Source organism: Gadus macrocephalus, chromosome 23, assembly GCF_031168955.1.
Source record: "Gadus macrocephalus chromosome 23, ASM3116895v1".
Classification (NCBI taxonomy): domain Eukaryota; kingdom Metazoa; phylum Chordata; class Actinopteri; order Gadiformes; family Gadidae; genus Gadus; species Gadus macrocephalus.
Window position 1 is genome coordinate 1,753,112 of NC_082404.1, and position 19,068 is coordinate 1,772,179.

The 19,068-nt window shown below is 48.6% G+C and overlaps 1 protein-coding gene and 1 long non-coding RNA gene across 4 annotated transcripts; one reads left to right on the top strand and one right to left on the bottom strand.

Moving 5' to 3' along the window:
• The first annotated feature begins 143 nt into the window (after window positions 1–143).
• vill (villin-like) lies at window positions 144–17,020 on the top strand. 3 transcript variants are annotated; one of them, XM_060044647.1, is made up of 21 exons: window positions 144–1,258; window positions 1,386–1,889; window positions 4,112–4,192; window positions 4,336–4,410; window positions 4,775–4,965; window positions 5,632–5,740; window positions 6,352–6,462; window positions 7,427–7,632; window positions 7,966–8,044; window positions 8,349–8,447; window positions 8,887–9,040; window positions 10,496–10,596; window positions 10,841–10,978; window positions 11,208–11,366; window positions 11,638–11,817; window positions 12,397–12,542; window positions 13,112–13,256; window positions 13,525–13,713; window positions 14,570–14,638; window positions 15,045–15,860; window positions 16,475–17,020. In XM_060044647.1, the coding sequence occupies exons 3-21, from the start codon at window positions 4,121–4,123 to the stop codon at window positions 16,586–16,588; spliced, it is 3,153 nt and encodes a 1,050-aa protein (XP_059900630.1). In that variant the 5' UTR covers window positions 144–1,258; window positions 1,386–1,889; window positions 4,112–4,120; the 3' UTR covers window positions 16,589–17,020. The 3 variants fall into 3 exon arrangements, with proteins under 3 accessions (XP_059900630.1, XP_059900629.1, XP_059900631.1); XM_060044646.1 differs by having other exon boundaries at window positions 144–320; window positions 1,063–1,889; XM_060044648.1 differs by having other exon boundaries at window positions 144–1,889; window positions 4,778–4,965.
• Window positions 17,021–17,980: 960 nt separating this feature from the next.
• LOC132452196 (uncharacterized) lies at window positions 17,981–18,283 on the bottom strand. The gene is made up of 2 exons (XR_009524261.1): window positions 18,141–18,283; window positions 17,981–18,082 (listed from the first exon to the last, which is right to left on the bottom strand). It is a non-coding gene; the product is annotated as an uncharacterized LOC132452196 (long non-coding RNA).
• Window positions 18,284–19,068: the final 785 nt, after the last annotated feature.

Below are 19,068 nucleotides of genomic sequence, written 5' to 3' on the forward strand. Positions count from 1 at the left end.
GTCCTGCAGTCTCGTCATTTCCTATGTTTGTGTCTCTGGTTTGAAATTATGTTATGGCTGTGTTTATATCGACGTGCAAACATACAGAGTTTTACATAAATACAAGTCTGACTCTTATAATGCGTATGCTGTATGCTGTTAATAATGATCAAATTAATATCGCTCATTTGTTTTATCCAAAGTTTGTATTTAATAACAGAAAACACAACACACAAACCGCCGTTATGTGAAGTTCCCCGTGTCCAGGACAACAATGGCTATCAGAGAAGAGATGATTGATAGTTAAGGTTAAGAGCAAGGAACCTGCGGCTGAATCAACGGTGAGGAGGACTTCTCTTCATTGCCATTCACCTTTATCATCCTCCTTCTACTTCCATTCTTCATACACACGGTCTGGATCCGAGATAGAAAGTCTTCAAATGGTTGTCTTGACGCCTATAAAACGTTATCCGCAGGAGTGGTAAAGGTTGTCCTGGATCCACGTGATAAGCGCAGCATTCAGGCTGTTGAGTCAGACCAGTGTCCTCCACCCAGCAGGAAGGTCTGGGGACTTCAGTGAGCCCTCATGGAGCTCAGATCGGTGTTCCTCCTTAATTATGCTTGATCATCTTCAGCTGTATGGAAGTTTAATTTCCATGTATATAATGTAATTCAAGTTACTAGTTAGTATTACTACTACTAGTAGTTGGTCAGTGAAGTCAAAGGTTTTTTTTATATGTAATGCAGGCATCAGTTGCACAATGCACAATGTCACAATGACATGTCATGTGGTTGACAGTGAAAACTCGACCGAAACATATTTTTCAAAGTACGCATCAAAAGAAACAAGCTAATTATGTCAACTTTTCATTGGCTGATCAAGTACAGATCTAAAGGGAGACTTTCTAATAAAAAATAAAAGGATATCCCTCTTCTGATCCATCAAGGACCCTGATTGAAAGGAACCAGTTGAACAAAGATGGATCTTGAGATTAAATTAACTGATTCCAGATTGATTTTCAAATGGAATCAACGGTTTCCTCTTGAAGATCACTCAGGAGTCTGTGGTTCTCCCCGTTGTAGTGGAGCGGTCCTAGTGGTGCTGGGAAAGGATCCTCAACCGGACCGTTATCCCGTCTCCCACCCCCAACTCCATTTCCCATCTCTTCCTTCCGCGGTTCGTTAACCGTGCCTGGCGACAGATGAAAAAGAACATGACAACAACAACAACAACAGCAAGAAGAATAACATGGGGTTTCATGACAAATAACTTGACATGGTAATATTTGAATCATGTGTTTACTGGAAGTCCCGCCCTGTCTCTCGCCTCTAGCAGCTAAATCCCTGTAACTCAAAGTCCCGCCCTCTCTCTCGGGATAACGCTCATTTGGGACTTCTTGTTCCAGGCGTTTGGTCGGAGATGAGAACGCTGGGAACAATGTTCTGAGTGGGGACATCGTCACAGACAGGCTTATGGCCGTCCTCGTCAGCAGCCTCCACCCATGTCCTGATCCCAGTCTCCACCCCCCTCCACCCCTCCCATGGTGAGCTCAGCCCTCAGGGAGCCACTGGGCCACGGCCTTTGGAATGGGCAGTCCATTGTTAACTAGGAAACAATGGAAATCAGAGGGAGAGGGAGGGAGAGAGAGAGGGGGGGAGAGAGAGAGAGAGAGAGAGAGAGCAGGTGTACTCCTACCTGGGTGGAGAGAAATACCCAACCCGATTTGCCATAAATCACACCAAACCGAGCTGGAAGCTCAGAGACAGAGCTGATACACACAGTCTGCCTCTGTCTGTTGGTCTCCCTCTGTCCCTCTGTCTGTTCCTCTGTCTGTCCCTCTGTCCTCCTGTGAGTCCATCCTAGCGTCAGCACAGAGGTGAGCCACCAGGACCTTCTTCGTCCATCAAAGGTAAGAATTATATGTTTTGGACCATGGCCCTTGTTTCAAATTGATTGCCTGTTTATGTGTATTTGCATTTATAATGTACTACTTTAGTTGAAGCCAACCTGTTTGCACGTTGAGCTGACTTTGACATCGGCCCTTATGAGCACTTATTACAAGTATTTCTTCAATGTGTGTGTGTGTGTGTGTTAATGTGTTAATGTGTGTGCGTGTATGTTTGTGTGTGTGTGTGTGTTTGCATGTGTGTGTGTGCGTATGTGTGTGTGTGTGTGTGTGTGTGTGTGTGTGTGTGTGTGTGCGTGCGTGCGTGCGTGCGTGCGTGCGTGCGTGCGTGCGTGCGTGCGTGCGTGCGTGCGTGCGTGCGTGCGTGCGTGCGTGCGTGCGTGCGTGCGTGCGTGTGTGTGTGTGGCGGGGGGAGTATGAATCCTCTTATCCTATATTTTCCCTCCTTATATAGGATGAGGGGAGGATTCTTGGAGATGTCATACAGTTATAAACCAAGAGGAATGGAAACATTCTGCTTATTGGTGGAGTAACAATCAACCCAGTATAACAGGCTCCTCACTGGGAGTGGCTGGGGAACACAATTGAATGAGCTGAATGGGCTCCGCGCCTGAGATGATAAAACACCAGCTCATCAGGCACCACAGACCCATTGTCCGGGGTCCGGTTTATGGTTGTTGAAAAACTTTCATCTACCTTCAGCACTTGTGGACTCAGATGTAGAGTTTATCCCTTTGGTTTTCTTGGTGACCTCTACTCCATTTTTTTTTGTCGTGAGCCTGCTTAAGAATCAATCTCTCTGTGTATGTTTGCTCCCTGGGTGAGTCACGTCCTTTATCAGGTTCCCTTCGTACCCTGAGTGAGAGGGTATTGATCCTAGGGGTGTGGTCCACATCCTGGATGTAGGTGACCAGTCGGTGTTGCTCACCTCAAAGCACCACACCTATTTATCAGCTGCCATGGCAACCTACTGGTCAGCGGGGTTGCATTCACTCCTCACATGGCGTGCTGCTCCAGAGGTGTAAAAGGGTTCTCATAGTTAACGACTTACACACAATCCTGGCTCTGTCACTTCCACTGATTTAAATAAAGGTTTGGATTGATCAGCAAGGTACCTTATTTTTTTTATGTTTCAACGCTTTCTGCTAGCCTTCTGTACACATCTGTCCTTACAAGGTGTTAGCCTGTTCTTCAAAAAGAGACAGTTGTTCTTTAAAGATAGACAGTTCTTTAAAGAGAGACAGCCTGTTCCTTAAAGAGGGACAGTTGTTCTTTAAAGAGAGACAGCCTGTTCTTTAAAGAGAGACAGTTGTTCTTTAAAGAGAAACAGCCTGTTCTTTAAAGAGAGACAGCCTGTTCTTTAAAGAGAGACAGCGGTTCTTTAAAGAGAGAAAGCCTGTTCTATAAAGAGAAATAGTGGTTCTTTAAAGTGAGACGGTCTGTTCTTTAAAGAAAGACAGTGGTTATTTAAAGAGAGAGTGGATTTTTTAAAGAGAGACAGTGGTTCTTAAAAGAGAAACTTATTCTTTTTCAAATTCCTTTTTGATCGCTTATATTTGATCAGTTATGTGTTTTGCCTTTTAAGATCTCGCTAGGGACAACAGATAGAAATTAGCATTTGCAGCTAACTCTGGCTTATTTACAGCAAGAAACTTGTTGGTCAATCAATGAGCATTGTCCCTTTCAACTAAATAAAAAATATAATTTAAAAAAAAGTCAGTGGTTCTTTAAAGAGTGGTTCGATCAGGTATTAAGGGACACTCCTAGGTCCACACCACCCATACATACACACCGCGTTGAGCTGGTACTGTGAATTACTCAGTGGATGTTGAGTACTACATGCAGTATTAATAGCGGAGTTAGTGGTATTTTGGAAGAAGCTACTTTGTAAACTTGAGCAAATAAGGATAATAAAAAATAATAAAAGTATATATTATGTATATTTAAAAAATCACCTTCCAGGATTACAAAATCCCTCTTCTATAAATGTTATCATTTATTGGCCTTTTTAAAACATCCTGAAGAAAAGTAAATAATAATTATTATGAAACAATAAATAATTAATTGACCCATTCATATGGCCGTCTTGAATGCGAAATGCAAAATATTTGCTAAAATATTAAATTGCAAGATCCAGATGCTGTTTAATTCAGTCTGAACACCTGTAGTTCCAGTGTGAAGACGGTGCTGTTTATCCAGTCCGACTTGTAGATTTTGTGTTGTAGTCCGGCGGGATGGCTGACCCAGCTCCAAACCTTTTTCCCAACGTAAGCCGCAAACCAGGTCTGCAGATATGGACCATCAACGTGAGTCTACCGCCCAATTGGCTGTTGTGTGTGTGTGTTTGCGTATCTATGCGTGGCTCTGAATGGGTCACATTTTCAACCATTTGAAGAGGTGTTTAGAGATGCTAGTCTCTCCTTAGTAATGACATGCTGTGTTCCCCCAGAACATGGAAATGGTTCCTGTTCCGCCTCAGGGCTATGGGAACTTCTTCGAGGGAGACTGCTACCTGGTGCTCTACGTGAGTACTGGTTCTGCTACCTGATGCTCTACGTGAGTACTGGTTCTGCTACTTGTTGCACTGAGTACTGGTTCTGCTACTTGTTGCATTGAGTACTGGTTCTGCTACCTGCTGTTCTGAGTACTGGTTCTGCTACTTGTTCCTCTGAGTACTGGTTCTGCTACCTGATGATCTACGTGAGTACTGGACTCTATGTGAGTACTGGACCGACATTGCTGGTTTCTCTCCTTATGTATGTGTGATGTGTTCCTCTCTCCCTCTGTGTGTGTGTGTGTGTGTGTGTGTGTGTGTGTGTGTGTGTGTGTGTGTGTGTGTGTGTGTGTGTGTGTGTGTGTGTGTGTGTGTGTGTGTTTGTGTCCTCCAGCAGCGCTCGGCGGGCGGGGCGGCTGACATCCACTACTGGATCGGGGGCTCCTCCTCCCAAGACGAGCAGGGGGCTGCGGCCATCCTGGTGACCCAGCTGGACGAGAGCCTGGGGGGCAGCCCGGTGCAGCACCGCCAGGTCCAGGGGGCCGAGTCCCCCTCCTTCAGGAGCTACTTCAAGAACGGCCTCATGTGAGGACACACACACACGTACACACGCACACACGCACACACACACATATGCACACACACACGCACACAGACACACACACAGACACAGACACACACACACACACACACACACACACGCACACACACACACACACACACACACACACACACACACGCACACACGCACACACACACACACACACACACACACACACACACACACACACACACACACACACACATGGACACACACACACACACACACACACACACACACACACACACACACACACACACACACACACACACACACACACACACACACACACACACACAGTTCAGCTCAGTCTGAGATTGGTTTCACTTCTCTCATCCTCTTCTTATGAAGTCACTTGGACAGAAATAACCCACGTTGTTCATTCAACTCTGTATTCTGCTACTCCTGCCTTCAACTGGTTTCCAGTGCCAGTACTACTCATCCGAGTGCACCCTCTCCCTTCCTTCATGCTCGTCTCCCCCCTCCCTCCCTTAATACTCGTCTCCCCCCTCTCTCCCTTAATGCTCGTCTCCCCCTTCCCTCCCTTAATGCTCGTCTCCCCCCTCCCTCCCTTAATACTTGTCTCCCCCTCCCTCCCTTAATGCTCGTCTCCCCCCTCCCTCCCTTAATGCTCGTCTCCCCCCTCCCAGCTACAAGAAGGGTGGGGTGGCGTCCGGGTTCCAGCACGTGGAGACCAACTGCTACAGCGTCCTGCGCCTGCTGCGTGTCAAGGGACGCAAGAACGTCACGGCGACGGAGGTACGTGAAGCCGGAGGCCCCCCGGAGCATGGGGGGCCACCGTGCGCCTTGGGGTCCCGGGAGCCTGGGGGGTCCCGGGGGCCAGCCCCTCATGGGGGCTCTTTGGTCCTTCTTAAAGCCACAGGAGTTCAGTGCCATGATGTTTGTCAAACCATCATTAACACTGACATCGTAGCTCAATGAGCATAGAGTGGGTATAGTGGCTTTATTGCCAAGATAAGAAGCCACTATAGGAGTTGGGTAGGCGACGCGCAATCCAAAACCAAAGTAAAGCAATCTGATTCGAAGTTTAAACAAAAATGCTTAATTTAATAAAGCTTCAAACAAAAATTATTCGTCTTGATAACTATACTTTTCAACAAACATTTGAGGTCAAAAAACTGCCCGCTTCCCCGTCTCACTCTCGTTTGTGTCACATTCCCGCAGGTGAAATAAATCCCTTCAGTAACTGAATGAATGCAATAATAGAAAAGACGTACGGGGGGAGCCAGACAGAATACAAACTCAATTTAACCATAGTTATATAAATTATTATTATTATTATTTCCATTCCATTATTGCCATATTTCCGTAATGGCTCCAACATTGAGACTCAATGTGCTCTGGACCAGGTGGACGTGTCTTGGAACAGCTTCAACAAAGGGGACATCTTCCTGTTGGACATGGGGAAGAACATCATCCAGTGGAACGGGCACCAGAGCAACCGCAGAGAGAAGCTCAAGGTCTGTCCGACACACTCCCTCCAAAGGGGGCGGCTCAGGGCGCTGGACCCAACCACACTGCCTTATGGGGGTTACTGTAGGAGACCGCATGGAAACAAAGGAGAGGCAATGAGGAGCAGTTCATTACCCTGTACATTTGTATGAGGTCTAACAATAGAAAGGTTGCTTATGTATACATATATTGATAGATATAGATGTAGATTTATTTTATGGGCTTTCTTGTGCTGAAATGGGCGAGTAGAGGGACAGGAAATGGGGTTGAAAGAGAGGGATGACATCATAGCAGGTAGATAGAGAGAATGATTCTCGGGTCTCTACCTGGTCTCTACTGATCTCTACTGGTCTCTACATGGTCTCTACCTGGTCTCTACCTGGTCTCCACTGGGCTCTACTGGGCTCTACTGGTCCCTAATGGTCTCTACCTGGTCGGAACTGGTCTCTACTGGTCTCTACCTTTTGTCTACTGGTCTCTACCTCGTCTCTACCTCTTCTCTAATGGTCTCTATCTGGTCTATATCTTGTCTCTACTGGTCTCTCCCTGGTCTCTACTGGTCTCTACCTGGTCTCTACTGGTCTCTACCTCGTCTCTACTGGTCTCAACTGGCCTCGAGAGCAGCAGTTGGATGACCTTTGAAGGGTTCTGATTGGTCTCCTGGGGTCTTCAGTCGGTCTATAGAAGGGTTCTGATTGGTCTCCTGGTGTCTTCAGGCGGTCTATAGAAGGGTTCTGATTGGTCTCCTGGGTTCTTCAGGCGGTCTATAGAAGGGTTCTGATTGGTCTCCTGGTGTCTTCAGGCGGTCTATAGAAGGGTTCTGATTGGTCTCCTGGTGTCTTCAGGCGGTCTATAGAAGGGTTCTGATTGTCTCCTGGGTTCTTCAGGCAGTCTATAGAAGGGTTCTGATTGTCTCCTGGGTTCTTCAGGCGGTCTATAGAAGGGTTCTGATTGGTCTCCTGGATTCTTCAGGCGGTCCTGTTGGCACAGGACATCCGGGACCGGGAGCGGGGGGGCCGGGCCCAGATCAACGTGGTTGAGGGGTCAGACGAGGAAGACTCTCCGGAGCTGATGAAGACCATGATGGCGGTGCTGGGCCAGAGGACTGGCCAGATGAAAGACGCTGTTCCGGACGACAGCCGCAACAAAGCGCAGCACCAAAGCGTGAAGCTCTACCAGTGAGGACTGCACTACCCCAGACTCACCACCAGGGGGAAGAGTGGGCTACGTCCCACTCACCACCAGGGGGCGCTCATTTCCTTTGGTTTAGATTAGTTTAGACTCCATTTCATTGTCATTGTACAACTTGCATCCAACCAGAGAGCCCAAGCTAATATAAATGTATGAAATGTCATATTTAAGAACTTGGTGTATTTTGGTATAGGGGTGGAATCCGGGGTCCATCGTTCTAGTCCCCCTCTGACCAGATCGGAGGGCTTGAGACTCCTCTCCCAGATAAATGACCCCCTAGTTCTGTTGGACCATTTATAGTAAAGAGTGTGTTTCCTCAGTGTGACGGACAACAGCGGCAAGCTGGTGGTCCAGGAGGTGGCATCCCAGCCCCTCACCCAGGACCTCCTGCACTCCACAGTGAGCCTCCTCCTCCTCACACACTCCTCCTCCTTCACACACTCCTCCTTCTCCTCTTCCTCCCCCCTTCCTCCTCCTCCTCCACCTCCCCCTTCCACACTCCTCCTCACACCATGTGTAACATGTATCACAGCTCATGTCAAGTACATTTCAGGGTATTTCTTTCCTACATAATTAAATACATGGTGCGTTCTCTCTGTCCCCCCCCCCCCCCCCCCTCTCTCTCCTAATTTTCTCTCCCCCTGCCCCTCTCTTATTCTTCCCCTATTCCACTTCTCTCTCCCTACCTCTCTCTCTCCCCCAGGACTGCTACCTGGTGGACCAGGGCGGCTCCAGCCTGCTGGTGTGGAAGGGCCGCCAGGCGTCCCCGGTGGAGCGCCGCTCCGCCCTCAGCAGTGCGGTGGTGAGAGGCGGAGCTTCAAACTGACCTGGCTCACCCAGCGGCCTCCTGGGGAACGTTGTCTGGATTGAGTTTTGAACAATTGTAGTCTCAATATAAACACATCCTCTAGCGTCTAGAGCCAAGATGTCCGCTCTGGGAAGGGTCACATAAATAACATACATAACATGACCTGGCTGCATATGTGAAGAGTTGAACGGGGAGGGGGGGGGGGGGGAGGCGGGTCTAAGTCAGTGTTTAGACAACACATCTCCCATCTATAGATGAGCAATCATGGGATGAAAATATGACCATGATAAATGAAGAACAATGACACATTTGTTGTTTTTCCCTTTACTATTAAATAGTAATATTTCAAATTGTTTTCTTGCATTACTATTTTAAACCACCGTCTGCCAAAGATACGTGATACAATTGAATCGTGTCCCTCCTCTCCACCCAGGGCTTTATCAAAGCCAAAAGCTACCCAGCCACCACCAACGTGGAGGTGATGAGTGAGGGAGCCGAGTCGGCTATCTTTAAACACCTGTTCCAGTCCTGGAGGGAGACCAACCAGACCATGGGCCTCGGCAGCACCTACACCAAGGGGAGAATAGGTATAACGCACACCTAGAGTACCCCCAACACACACCTAGAGTACCCCAAACACACACCTAGAGTACCCCCAACACACACCTAGAGTACCCCCAACACACACCTAGAGTACCCCCAACACACACCTAGAGTACCCCCAACACACACCTAGAGTACCCCCAACACACACCTAGAGTACCCCTAACACACACCTAGAGTACCCCCAACACATATCTAGAGTACCCCCAACACACACCTAGAGTACCCCCAACACTTATCTAGAGTACACCCAAAACACCTACACACACCTAGAGTACCTAGAGTACCCCCAACACATATCTAGAGTACCCCCAACACACACCTAGAGTACCCCCAACACACACCTAGAGTACCCCCAACACACACCTAGAGTACCCCTAACACACACCTAGAGTACCCCCAACACATATCTAGAGTCCCCCCAACACACACCTAGAGTACCCCCAACACACACCTAGAGTACCCCCAACACACACCTAGAGTACCCCCAACACACACCTAGAGTACCCCCAACACATATCTAGAGTACCCCCAACACACACCTAGAGTACCCCCAACACACACCTAGAGTACTCCCAACACATATCTAGAGTACCCCCAACACACACCTAGAGTACCCCCAACACACACCTAGAGTACCCCCAACACACACCTACAGCCCGGGGAGGATAGGTACCCCAACACATACCTAGAGTACTCCCTGCACACACTTATGACCACTTCCACAGACAGTACCACCTCAACTCGCCTCAACTTCGCCTGCCTTTTTTTGCGTTTGGATCACCAGAATGAGGTTACTGGTACCTGGTATCTGGTACTTTTTTAGCCTCTCCTCCGTCGAAGTTCCAAAAGAGCTGATCTGATAATTTTGTGTGACGTAAACAGGCTAATGGCCACCCATCACAGTCATGATGAGTGCAACGTCAGAGACTAAAACCCGACACCCGGCATCTTTTAATGTTACCATCAGCGTTCATTCAACAATGGTGATTGATTATTGAACACGGCAGGATCAGCGTGCAAGAACATGCCGTGGACCGTGACAGAGGTGGAGAGGCTCCTGTGTGTAGCCCTGTCTGTTTATGTGTCGCGTGGATAAGTCAGCACTGTAGTTTCCCGCATACGTGCTGTGACGACCCACCCTCGTTGAAGAGGTAGTTCAGCTGTCATGGGGTCTAGGCTAAGAAGGGGGGGATGGAACACACAACCTTCTGGGGGGGAGAGCGGGGATTTGCCCATTCAGGTGATTTGATGGTAAGAGGAACATTTAGGGAACCAAAGTAGAGTGTGGCGTCCAGACCGTCCCCTCGTGTTCACCACTAAGCCCCTGGCTAGCAGCAGACGTTGTTAGAATTATTTACAGAAGTTTTTCCAATGAAAGTTCTAACATTTAAATGTAGAACTATAACTAGAACTCTGACACTCTCTCTCCCCTGCAGCCAAAGTGGAGCAGGTGAAGTTCAACGTGATGGAGCTCCACGCTCGCCCTGAACTGGCTGCACAGCAGCGCATGGTTGACGACGCTTCAGGAGACGTGAAGGTAGGGAACACACACACACATGGACAGGCGCACACACACACACACACACACACACACACACACACACCCACACACACACACACACACACACACACACACACACACACACACACACACACACACACACATACACATACACAGACACACACACACACCCACATCATTTTTAAATGAACCACAATTGACCAGTTCACCCTCTAGTGTAAAGCTCATGGGCACTAAGGCAGCAACCCACCCTGTGCAGATCTGGCGCATTGAAAATGTGGAGCTGGCCGAGGTGAAGCCCAGCAGCTACGGACAGTTCTACGGAGGGGACTGCTACCTGGTGCTCTACTCCTACCGGATGTCCAGCAGGCAGCACTATATCCTGTACATGTGGCAGGTGGCTGCTCCCCACACCCTTACCCTGCTGGCTCTGTCTCCAATTCTCCATTTATTTCTGCTTTCATATATGTAGTCATTCATGTGTTTTAAATGTTTAATTTATTTCCTTGTTTATTTCAAATGTTTTGGTCAGCATTTCATCCTAGCGCTTAGTTCTACAGGAGCTCTACAGCTAGCGTAGCACATAGCGTGGGCTAGCATAGCACTGACCTTATTGTGTGCGGTAGGGCCGCCACGCCACCCGGGACGAGGTGACAGCGTGTGCCTTCCAGGCGGTGAACGTGGACAACAGCCTCCAGGGGGCGGCCGTCCAGGTCAGGGTGGTCATGGGCAAGGAGCCGCGACACTTCCTGGCCATCTTCAAAGGGAAGCTCATCTTGTTCGAGGTGCGCCCAAACCACTGTCCATGTCCATATACAAATACGAGTGTGTGTCTGGCTGTGTGTATGTGTGTGACTGTGTGTTTCTTTATTAATGCTCGGCCTTCATGTATGTGTGTGTGTGTGTTTGTGTGTGTGCATGTGTATGTGTACATGCATATGTGTGTCTACATGCGTTTGCGTGCGTGTATGTGTGTGTATGGGTGTACATAATTATATTTGTATATGTGTGTGTACATTGGTATACGAGTGTCTCCATGTGTGTGTTTGCGTGCAGGGTGGGACGGGCCGGCCGGGCGTGGCGCCCCCCAGCACGGACACGCGTCTCTTCCAGGTGCGCGGGACCAGCGAGCTGAACACCAAGGCCACCGAGGTGCCGGCGCGCGCCTCCTCCCTCAACACCAACGACGTGTTTCTGCTAAAGACCCCCGCCACCAGCTACCTGTGGTATGGCAAGGTGAGCCCGCTCAGTTTTAAAGGTGAGCACCGCTCGGTTCTAACTGTATGCACCTCTCGGTTCTAAAGGTGAGCAACTCTCAGTTCTACAGGGTGAGCACCTCTCAGTTCTAAAGGGTGAGCACCTCTCAGTTCTACAGGGTGAGCACCTCTCGGTTCTACAGGGTGAGCACCTCTCGGTTCTACAGGGTGAGCACCTCTCGGTTCTACAGGGTGAGCACCTCTCGGTTCTACAGGGTGAGCACCTCTCGGTTCTACAGGGTGAGCACCTCTCGGTTCTACAGGGTGAGCACCTCTCGGTTCTACAGGGTGAGCACCTCTCGGTTCTGCTCTGCACCTCTCGGTTCTACCGAGATGAGCACCGCTCCGGTTCTGGTTCATATGCGTGTGTCTCTGCTTACGTGTGTGTGTGTGTAATTGATAGTTAGATGCTAGATACTCTGAAACTAATGGTGATTTACTCAGGGCCAAACCCAGACACAGACTGAGATGAAGCAGCTGCAGCCACCACAACAGGAGCCCTTGCGATGTCGGTGGTGACTCTGTTTGTGTGTTTGTGTGTCTTGGTTCTGTGTCCCAGGGCTGCAGCGGAGATGAGCGCCTGATGGGCAGAGCCATGTCCGACGTGCTCTCCAAGGAGGACAAGCAGGTGGTGATGGAGGATCAGGAGCCAGCCGAATTCTGGGTCGCTCTGGGGGGAAAGGCCCCGTACGCCAGGGACAAGAGGTACAGTCAGCCGGCCGCCAGACACTCTCACCGCTCGTTGGCTGTGGAGGCGTTTTGTGTGATGAAATAGATCTAGAACAGCTTGACCAGGTCCAAAAAGATTAATACATGTGAGTCCCTGTGTCTATTTAGCTGATAGCCCCTGTTTGGCCCTGCCTAACTCGGCCTGCCTCAACCTGCATCCACCTCCCTCGACCTGCCTCCCTCCAATGAGCTATGTTGTGTTTTCTGCATTGCCTTTCAGAAAGGTCTCGAGACTCTGTGTCGAACGGTTTTCTATGATTCTTTTTAATCAGGATTAATTTAAGGATTCCTTGTGCAGGATTTTAAACTGTGCACACGTTTTTAATCATGTATTACTACCACATTGGTGAACTACAAACGTCTATGTCTCCCATAGAACCAAACATCCGTCTTTTCCTGATGCTGCAACTTGAAGTTAGGTCAGAAATGTATCAACGAGATGGAAATACAGACAAGTTCCAGAAGGAGAGAGCGCGTGACCTTCATCCTGTCACAGAACACGTGTCTCACCAAAACTAAGACGCGATGCTCTGGTCAATCTGCAGGCTGCAGAAGGAGGTGCCTCTCCACGCCCCCCGGCTGTTTGAGTGCTCCAATCAGACGGGCCGCTTCCAGATGGAGGAGGTGTACGACTTCACACAGACGGACCTGGACGAGGAGGACGTCATGCTGCTGGACACCTGGGAGGAGGTGAGCTCCTCCCCAGCCTGAAGCCTCCATCCTGGAGGTCCTGTCTGCTTCTCTTTTCAGGGGAAAAGGAAAGGGAGGCCAGCGTCTGAAGTTTGAGAATGTTTTCACACCTTCACATCTTCACATTCAATTCATTATTAAATAAAGCCCCAAAGAGTTTTATGCATGAACCAAACCTTTATTTTCTCTCCCTCTCTCTCTGTCTCTCTGTCTCTCTGTCTCTCTCTGTGTTGGTCTCTGTCTCTCTCCCCCGCTCCACACTCTCTAGGTCTTCCTGTGGATCGGCAGCTCGGCCAATCAGCACGAGACCCAGGAGGCCGTCAACAGCGCTCTTGATTACCTGAGAACCCACCCGGCGGGACGCGACCTTGACACGCCCCTCATCTCTGTCAAGCAGGGCTACGAACCCCCCACCTTCACCGGCTGGTTCAACGCCTGGGACCCCCACAAGTGGAGCGTGAGTAGGGGGGCCAAGGGGGAGGGCGCTGGTCAGGAGGATGTTGGATTCCCAGCAGAAAGGCTCTGGGTTCGAATCTTCAAAGAGCCTGGTAATCCTGGCCTAACCCCTCCCTGCTGTGTTATGACATGGAGCTCAAAAATAAGGTTCACTAAGTAAGTTTGTTTAAAAGTGACATATTATACCACCAGGTGTGTGTGTGATTAGCCGTTACAAGCCGTTTTGAATTTCTGCCTCTTCTGACATCACAAGTGGGCGTGTTCACCATGTATGCCGGATCAAAAAAACGGCTTCTAATCACACTCAAACCTGGTGGTATGGTATATGGATATATATATATATATATATATGTATGTCACCTTTAAGATCCTCCTCATCTCATCTTCAAAACCGCTTATCCGGGGTCGGCCTCTCCCCCTAGTCCTGGGTCTTCCCCGAGGCCTCCTCCTCACTGGATGTGCCTGGAACACCTCCCTTGGGATGCCCCAGTGGGCATCCTAACCAGATGAACCAGCTCAACTGACTCCTTTCTAGGCAGAGGAGCAGCGGCTCTAATCCGAGTTCCTCACGGATGGCTGAGCTTCTCACCTTGTCCCTAAGGAGACCCCAGCCAGGATTGATCCAAGCGTACTAACCACGCTTGGATCAATCCTTTAACTCAATTTTAACCATGTGACCAACAGTCATAGTATTCTTCTCACCTCACATGGATTTCTAGGATGATAAAACAGGGAAACACGCAGAACACAGTTTGAGAGCATTGGGGAAAACAAATGATGAAGTCTGATCTCCTCTGGATATCTGCTGCATTATAACTGATTATACTAACTGAACAGAAGCCCTGGTGTCTCAACAGGGAGGGAACTCCTATGAGCAGATGAAGAAGGAGCTGAGTGATGCAGGGTCTCCGTCTGTGATCACTGTCGTAAGTGATGGATTAACCCTAACGCTAACCCCGACAATAACGCTATCCCTAACCCTAACGCTAACGCTAACCCTTACACTAACCCTAACGCAAACGCTAACCCTAATGCTAACTCTAACACTAACCCTAACGCTAACCATAACGCTAACCCTAATGCTAACACTATCGCTAACGCTAACGTTAACCCTAACACTAACCATAACATTAACGCTACCCTAACGCTAACCCTAAAGCTAACCCTAACCCTAACGCTAACCCTAATGCTAACGCTATCGCTAACACTATCGCTAACCCTAACACTAATGCTAACACTAACCCTTACGCTAACCCTAGCCCTAATTATTCCCCAGTCATGTACCTCAGTCTTCACCCATCTGATACGTCTGTCACGCCTTCTTGTTTGTAGGACCTCAACAAAGCCAATCTCAGTAAGAACCCTGTTGGGTTCACAAACGGGAATGGGGGCTCGTCATACAGCGCCCAGGGGGGCCCAGTAGGTACCCCTCCAGGTTACATGACCCAAGGGGGAAGGCTGTCCCCAAGAGCCTCCAGTCCGGCCAACCCATCCAGCCCATCCAGTCAGAGGGCCAAGTCCAGCCTCTCTATGAACCTATCCCCGGGCTCACGGCCAGGGTCAGTGTATGGGACAGGGGCTGTTTCAGGGTACGGGTCAGGGCAAGGGTCAGGGCAAGGTTCAGGGTATGGGACCAGGGTTGTATCAGGATCAGGGCAAGGATCAGGGGTTGTTGCCGGATACGGGTTAGCGCAAGGATCAGAGCTAGGGTCAGGGTACGGGTCAGGGTCTGTTTCAGGGCAGGGGTCAGGGAATATGTCAGGGCAGGGGTCAGGGTACAGGACAGAGGTTAGTTCAGGGTTCAGTTCAGGAAATGGATCAGGGATTGGGTCAGAGATTGGGACAGGGACAGGACCAGGGTATGGCTCAGGGCCTGGTAACGGATCAGGGCCAGGTTTTGGATCAGGGGCTGGAACAGGGCCAGGGTATGGATCAGGGGTTGTGTCAGGGAACAGGTCAGGCAGCGACGCCCCCCAATCCCCCACCTCAGCAGGCAGCACGATGTTCTCCTGCTACTCCAGGGGCTCGAACTGGGACCCTCAGGGAGAGGAGTCCTCTGGGGTCTCCCAGCACCACATGGCCCCTGAGCACCTGATCAACCGGCAGCCGGAGGAGATGCCCAATGGAGTGGACCCCAGGCAGAAAGAGGTGCGCACTGTGTTAGGGAACCTGGATCAGTTATGGACCTGGTTCAGAAGAGATCAGGATCTGTTATCAATGTATCCAGATTCATGTTAAGAATCTGGATCCGTTTTGGCAATCTTTTAACAATTCATCAGCTTTAACGCCACCACCCTGCGTCCTTGTGTTTGGAGAAACCCAGAAAGGTCAAAGGTGGAGTGCGGCAGCCACCAAGGTGGTGTGTAGCACGGACCTTTGCTAGAGTTGAGTGTAGAGTGAATTGGGATCAGTTATCCATTATCAATGTGGATCAGTTATGAATCTGGTTCAGTTTGAATCTGGGTCATTTTTGGATCCCTGAATCAAACACCAACTCCAACCCAGTGGCAGCGAGACGGACCCAGGGCAGGCTGCTGCAGCCCTGTGTGGAGAGGTGTGCGCTATGAAAGGCTCTGTGGCTGCTAAGAGGCCAGGGGTCCAACCCCCAGTAGAGTGATGTAGCACAGCACTAAAGTGGTCGACCAAACATCAGGGGTCAGGCTATTCAATCCTAAAATGCTGTAAGGAAAATGCATCTAAGATGTAGCCCAGACTCTCGTGTTGTTTGTAAATCTTTGAGTGTGTTGTTTGTATGTTGCCAGATGTACCTCTCCGATGTGGACTTCGAAAACCTGTTGGGCACCAACCGCGCTGACTTCCTACGCCTGCCAGCATGGCGTCAGAGCGACTTGAAGAAGAAGGCGGGGCTTGTTTAGACAGGAGGCGATTGGTTGCACAGTGGGTTGGTGTAAAAGGAAAACCCCCGAGCTTAGTATAGCAGTTAGCTTTATGAACAAACTCCAGTTCCCTAGATTAGAATAGATGTATGTTGGGTCGAACCAGGTCATTCAGAAAGCAGATTCCCTTCATGATCTAGAATATTAGCTTTGTTAGAAATATTGGCATTGCATCTAATTGTTTTCTACTAAAACTGATTTTTATTATACAAATCGTAAAGAACAGATGAGTTAACAATTTTAGTATAAAAAAATAGCGCATGATCAATAATCTACTATTAGTGGCCTATAACCTAGAATCACTCCTATAAATACCAGCCAGTAAACATTTAAATAACCTGTTGAATAATCAAGTTGTGGTACATATTCTGTTGTCAAAAACATGTATAGTAAACAAACTGTTGATCAGAATTATGATCATTCATTTATTTATTTAAAGGTTGGGTATGCGATTTGCGAAACGCCAGCAGATTTTGAAAATACACAACTCAAATGGTCCTACCCCCTCTCCTTCAACGCTGACTCTGACTCCACCCATTCCAAGTACCTGGACGCGCAATCATGCACGAGCGCGAACAGAGATGCGCGAGAGCGAGCCAGGCTAGCGTAGGTTTTCGTTTAACAACATGGCACTACATTCAGCTGTAAGTTGCACCCAGTACCGCGGGAAGTAGGGGTGCTGGGGGTGCTGCAACACCCCCTGTCCAAGGCCCTGTCTTATCACAGAAAACGATAATTTCTAAAAACTCCGGCCAAAGTGGAGATTTCTGAAAACGCCGGTTATGTGTTGTCGTGTCAACGGGGAGAAACGGGATTTTAGGTTCTGAAGCGTCACATTATGCACCAGGAAATACTTAACGTCATGTGAGCGCCCGCTGTACCGTATTGGTCCGAATATAAACACAAACCCCATTGTAAGACGACCTATATTTGGAAAAAAGATTTGAAGACCAGATCTTGTTTTTATGAATAAATAAATTGTATTCATTGAAATAATATACGAAAATAAAAAGGCATAGAATAAAACACTGCATTGCCACTAAACAGTAGTGCAAATAGGCCGTACTGATGTGTACACCAAAGACTATTCCTGACACTCCTCTGCCCCGCTGTGTTCGCTCTGGCTGTGGTCGCTCCGAACTGTTTCGGCCCGTGGCAAAGCGAGTCATCCTCGCTGCTGTCCAAGGCATTTTGAGACGCAGCATTTATTTAATGCTCATATGACCTAGTGCTGAAAAAAGGTTATATGAAAAAGTGTGAGGGTAGCGGTGGTGCGCTAAACTTGTTCTGTGAGCAGCTGGATGTGAACCATGGTGTGAAGAAAGTGAACACAACGATCGATTTTCAACTGTGCGCGCATGCACTGGTGTAATTGAGCTGCGCTGCTATATATCTTTTTTATCAATGTAACGAGTTGCGAGTCTAGTGCAGGCTGAGGTTTTTTTTTCCAGCACCCCCTGCTGAGAATACGTTCTCGCGGCTATGGTTGCACCAGATGTTATAAACATTAAACGGTCACATCAATCATTACTATTTTTAGAAAATGTATGTTTGTTTCATATAATTGTATTGGAAGTCCTGGTTTTCACTAGGGTTGCTGCGGTGTGGACATTTTCACAACGAGTAATACACTCGTCTCAACACCGGTATTACCGAGTATAAACGGTATAAACTTTGAAACTATGTCAAGCGCCACACAAGCATCGGTTTTTGACGTTGAGGTTGCTTAGCAATCAGAGACTCTGTCCATGCAAGTGAACGGAGCGTTCACTCTTCGTCATAACTATCAAACCAAACATCCTTCACATTCACCGAGCGAACATTATGAGAGTAAAATGCACATTTCTCGCTAGAAATGTTTCCATAAACGCATTTAATGGCGTAACTATGTTACTATTTCCACTCAGAATAAAGAAAGTTGCCGGCCGTGGCTGCCATGGACATGGCTGCTCTGGAGTCCGAGGTAGGAAACCCAAACGTCGCCGTGTTTGGGTGATAGAGTTTAGATCGGGTTAGATTAAATAATCTCGGATATAAATAACAATAATCGGGTTAAATAACTTCACATGGTGTGTCTGGTGTGTTTCCAGCATTCGTAGTGTTGATCAGCAGATATATAGTCCGCCAAGACGTTGAGGTTGCTTAGTAACCAGAGACTCTGTCCATGCAAGTGAACGGAGCGTTCCCTCTTCGTCATAACTATCAAACCAAACATCCTTCACATTCACCGAGCGAACATTATGAAAGTAAAATGCACATTTCTCGCTAAAAATGTTTCCATAAAAGCATTTAATGGCGTAACTATGTTACTATTTCCACTCAGAATAAAGAAAGTTGCCGGCCGTGGCTGCCATGGACATGGCTGCTCTGGAGTCCGAGGTAGGAAACCCAAACGTCGCCGTGTTTGGGTGATAGAGTTTAGATCGGGTTAGATTAAATAATCTCGGATATAAATAACA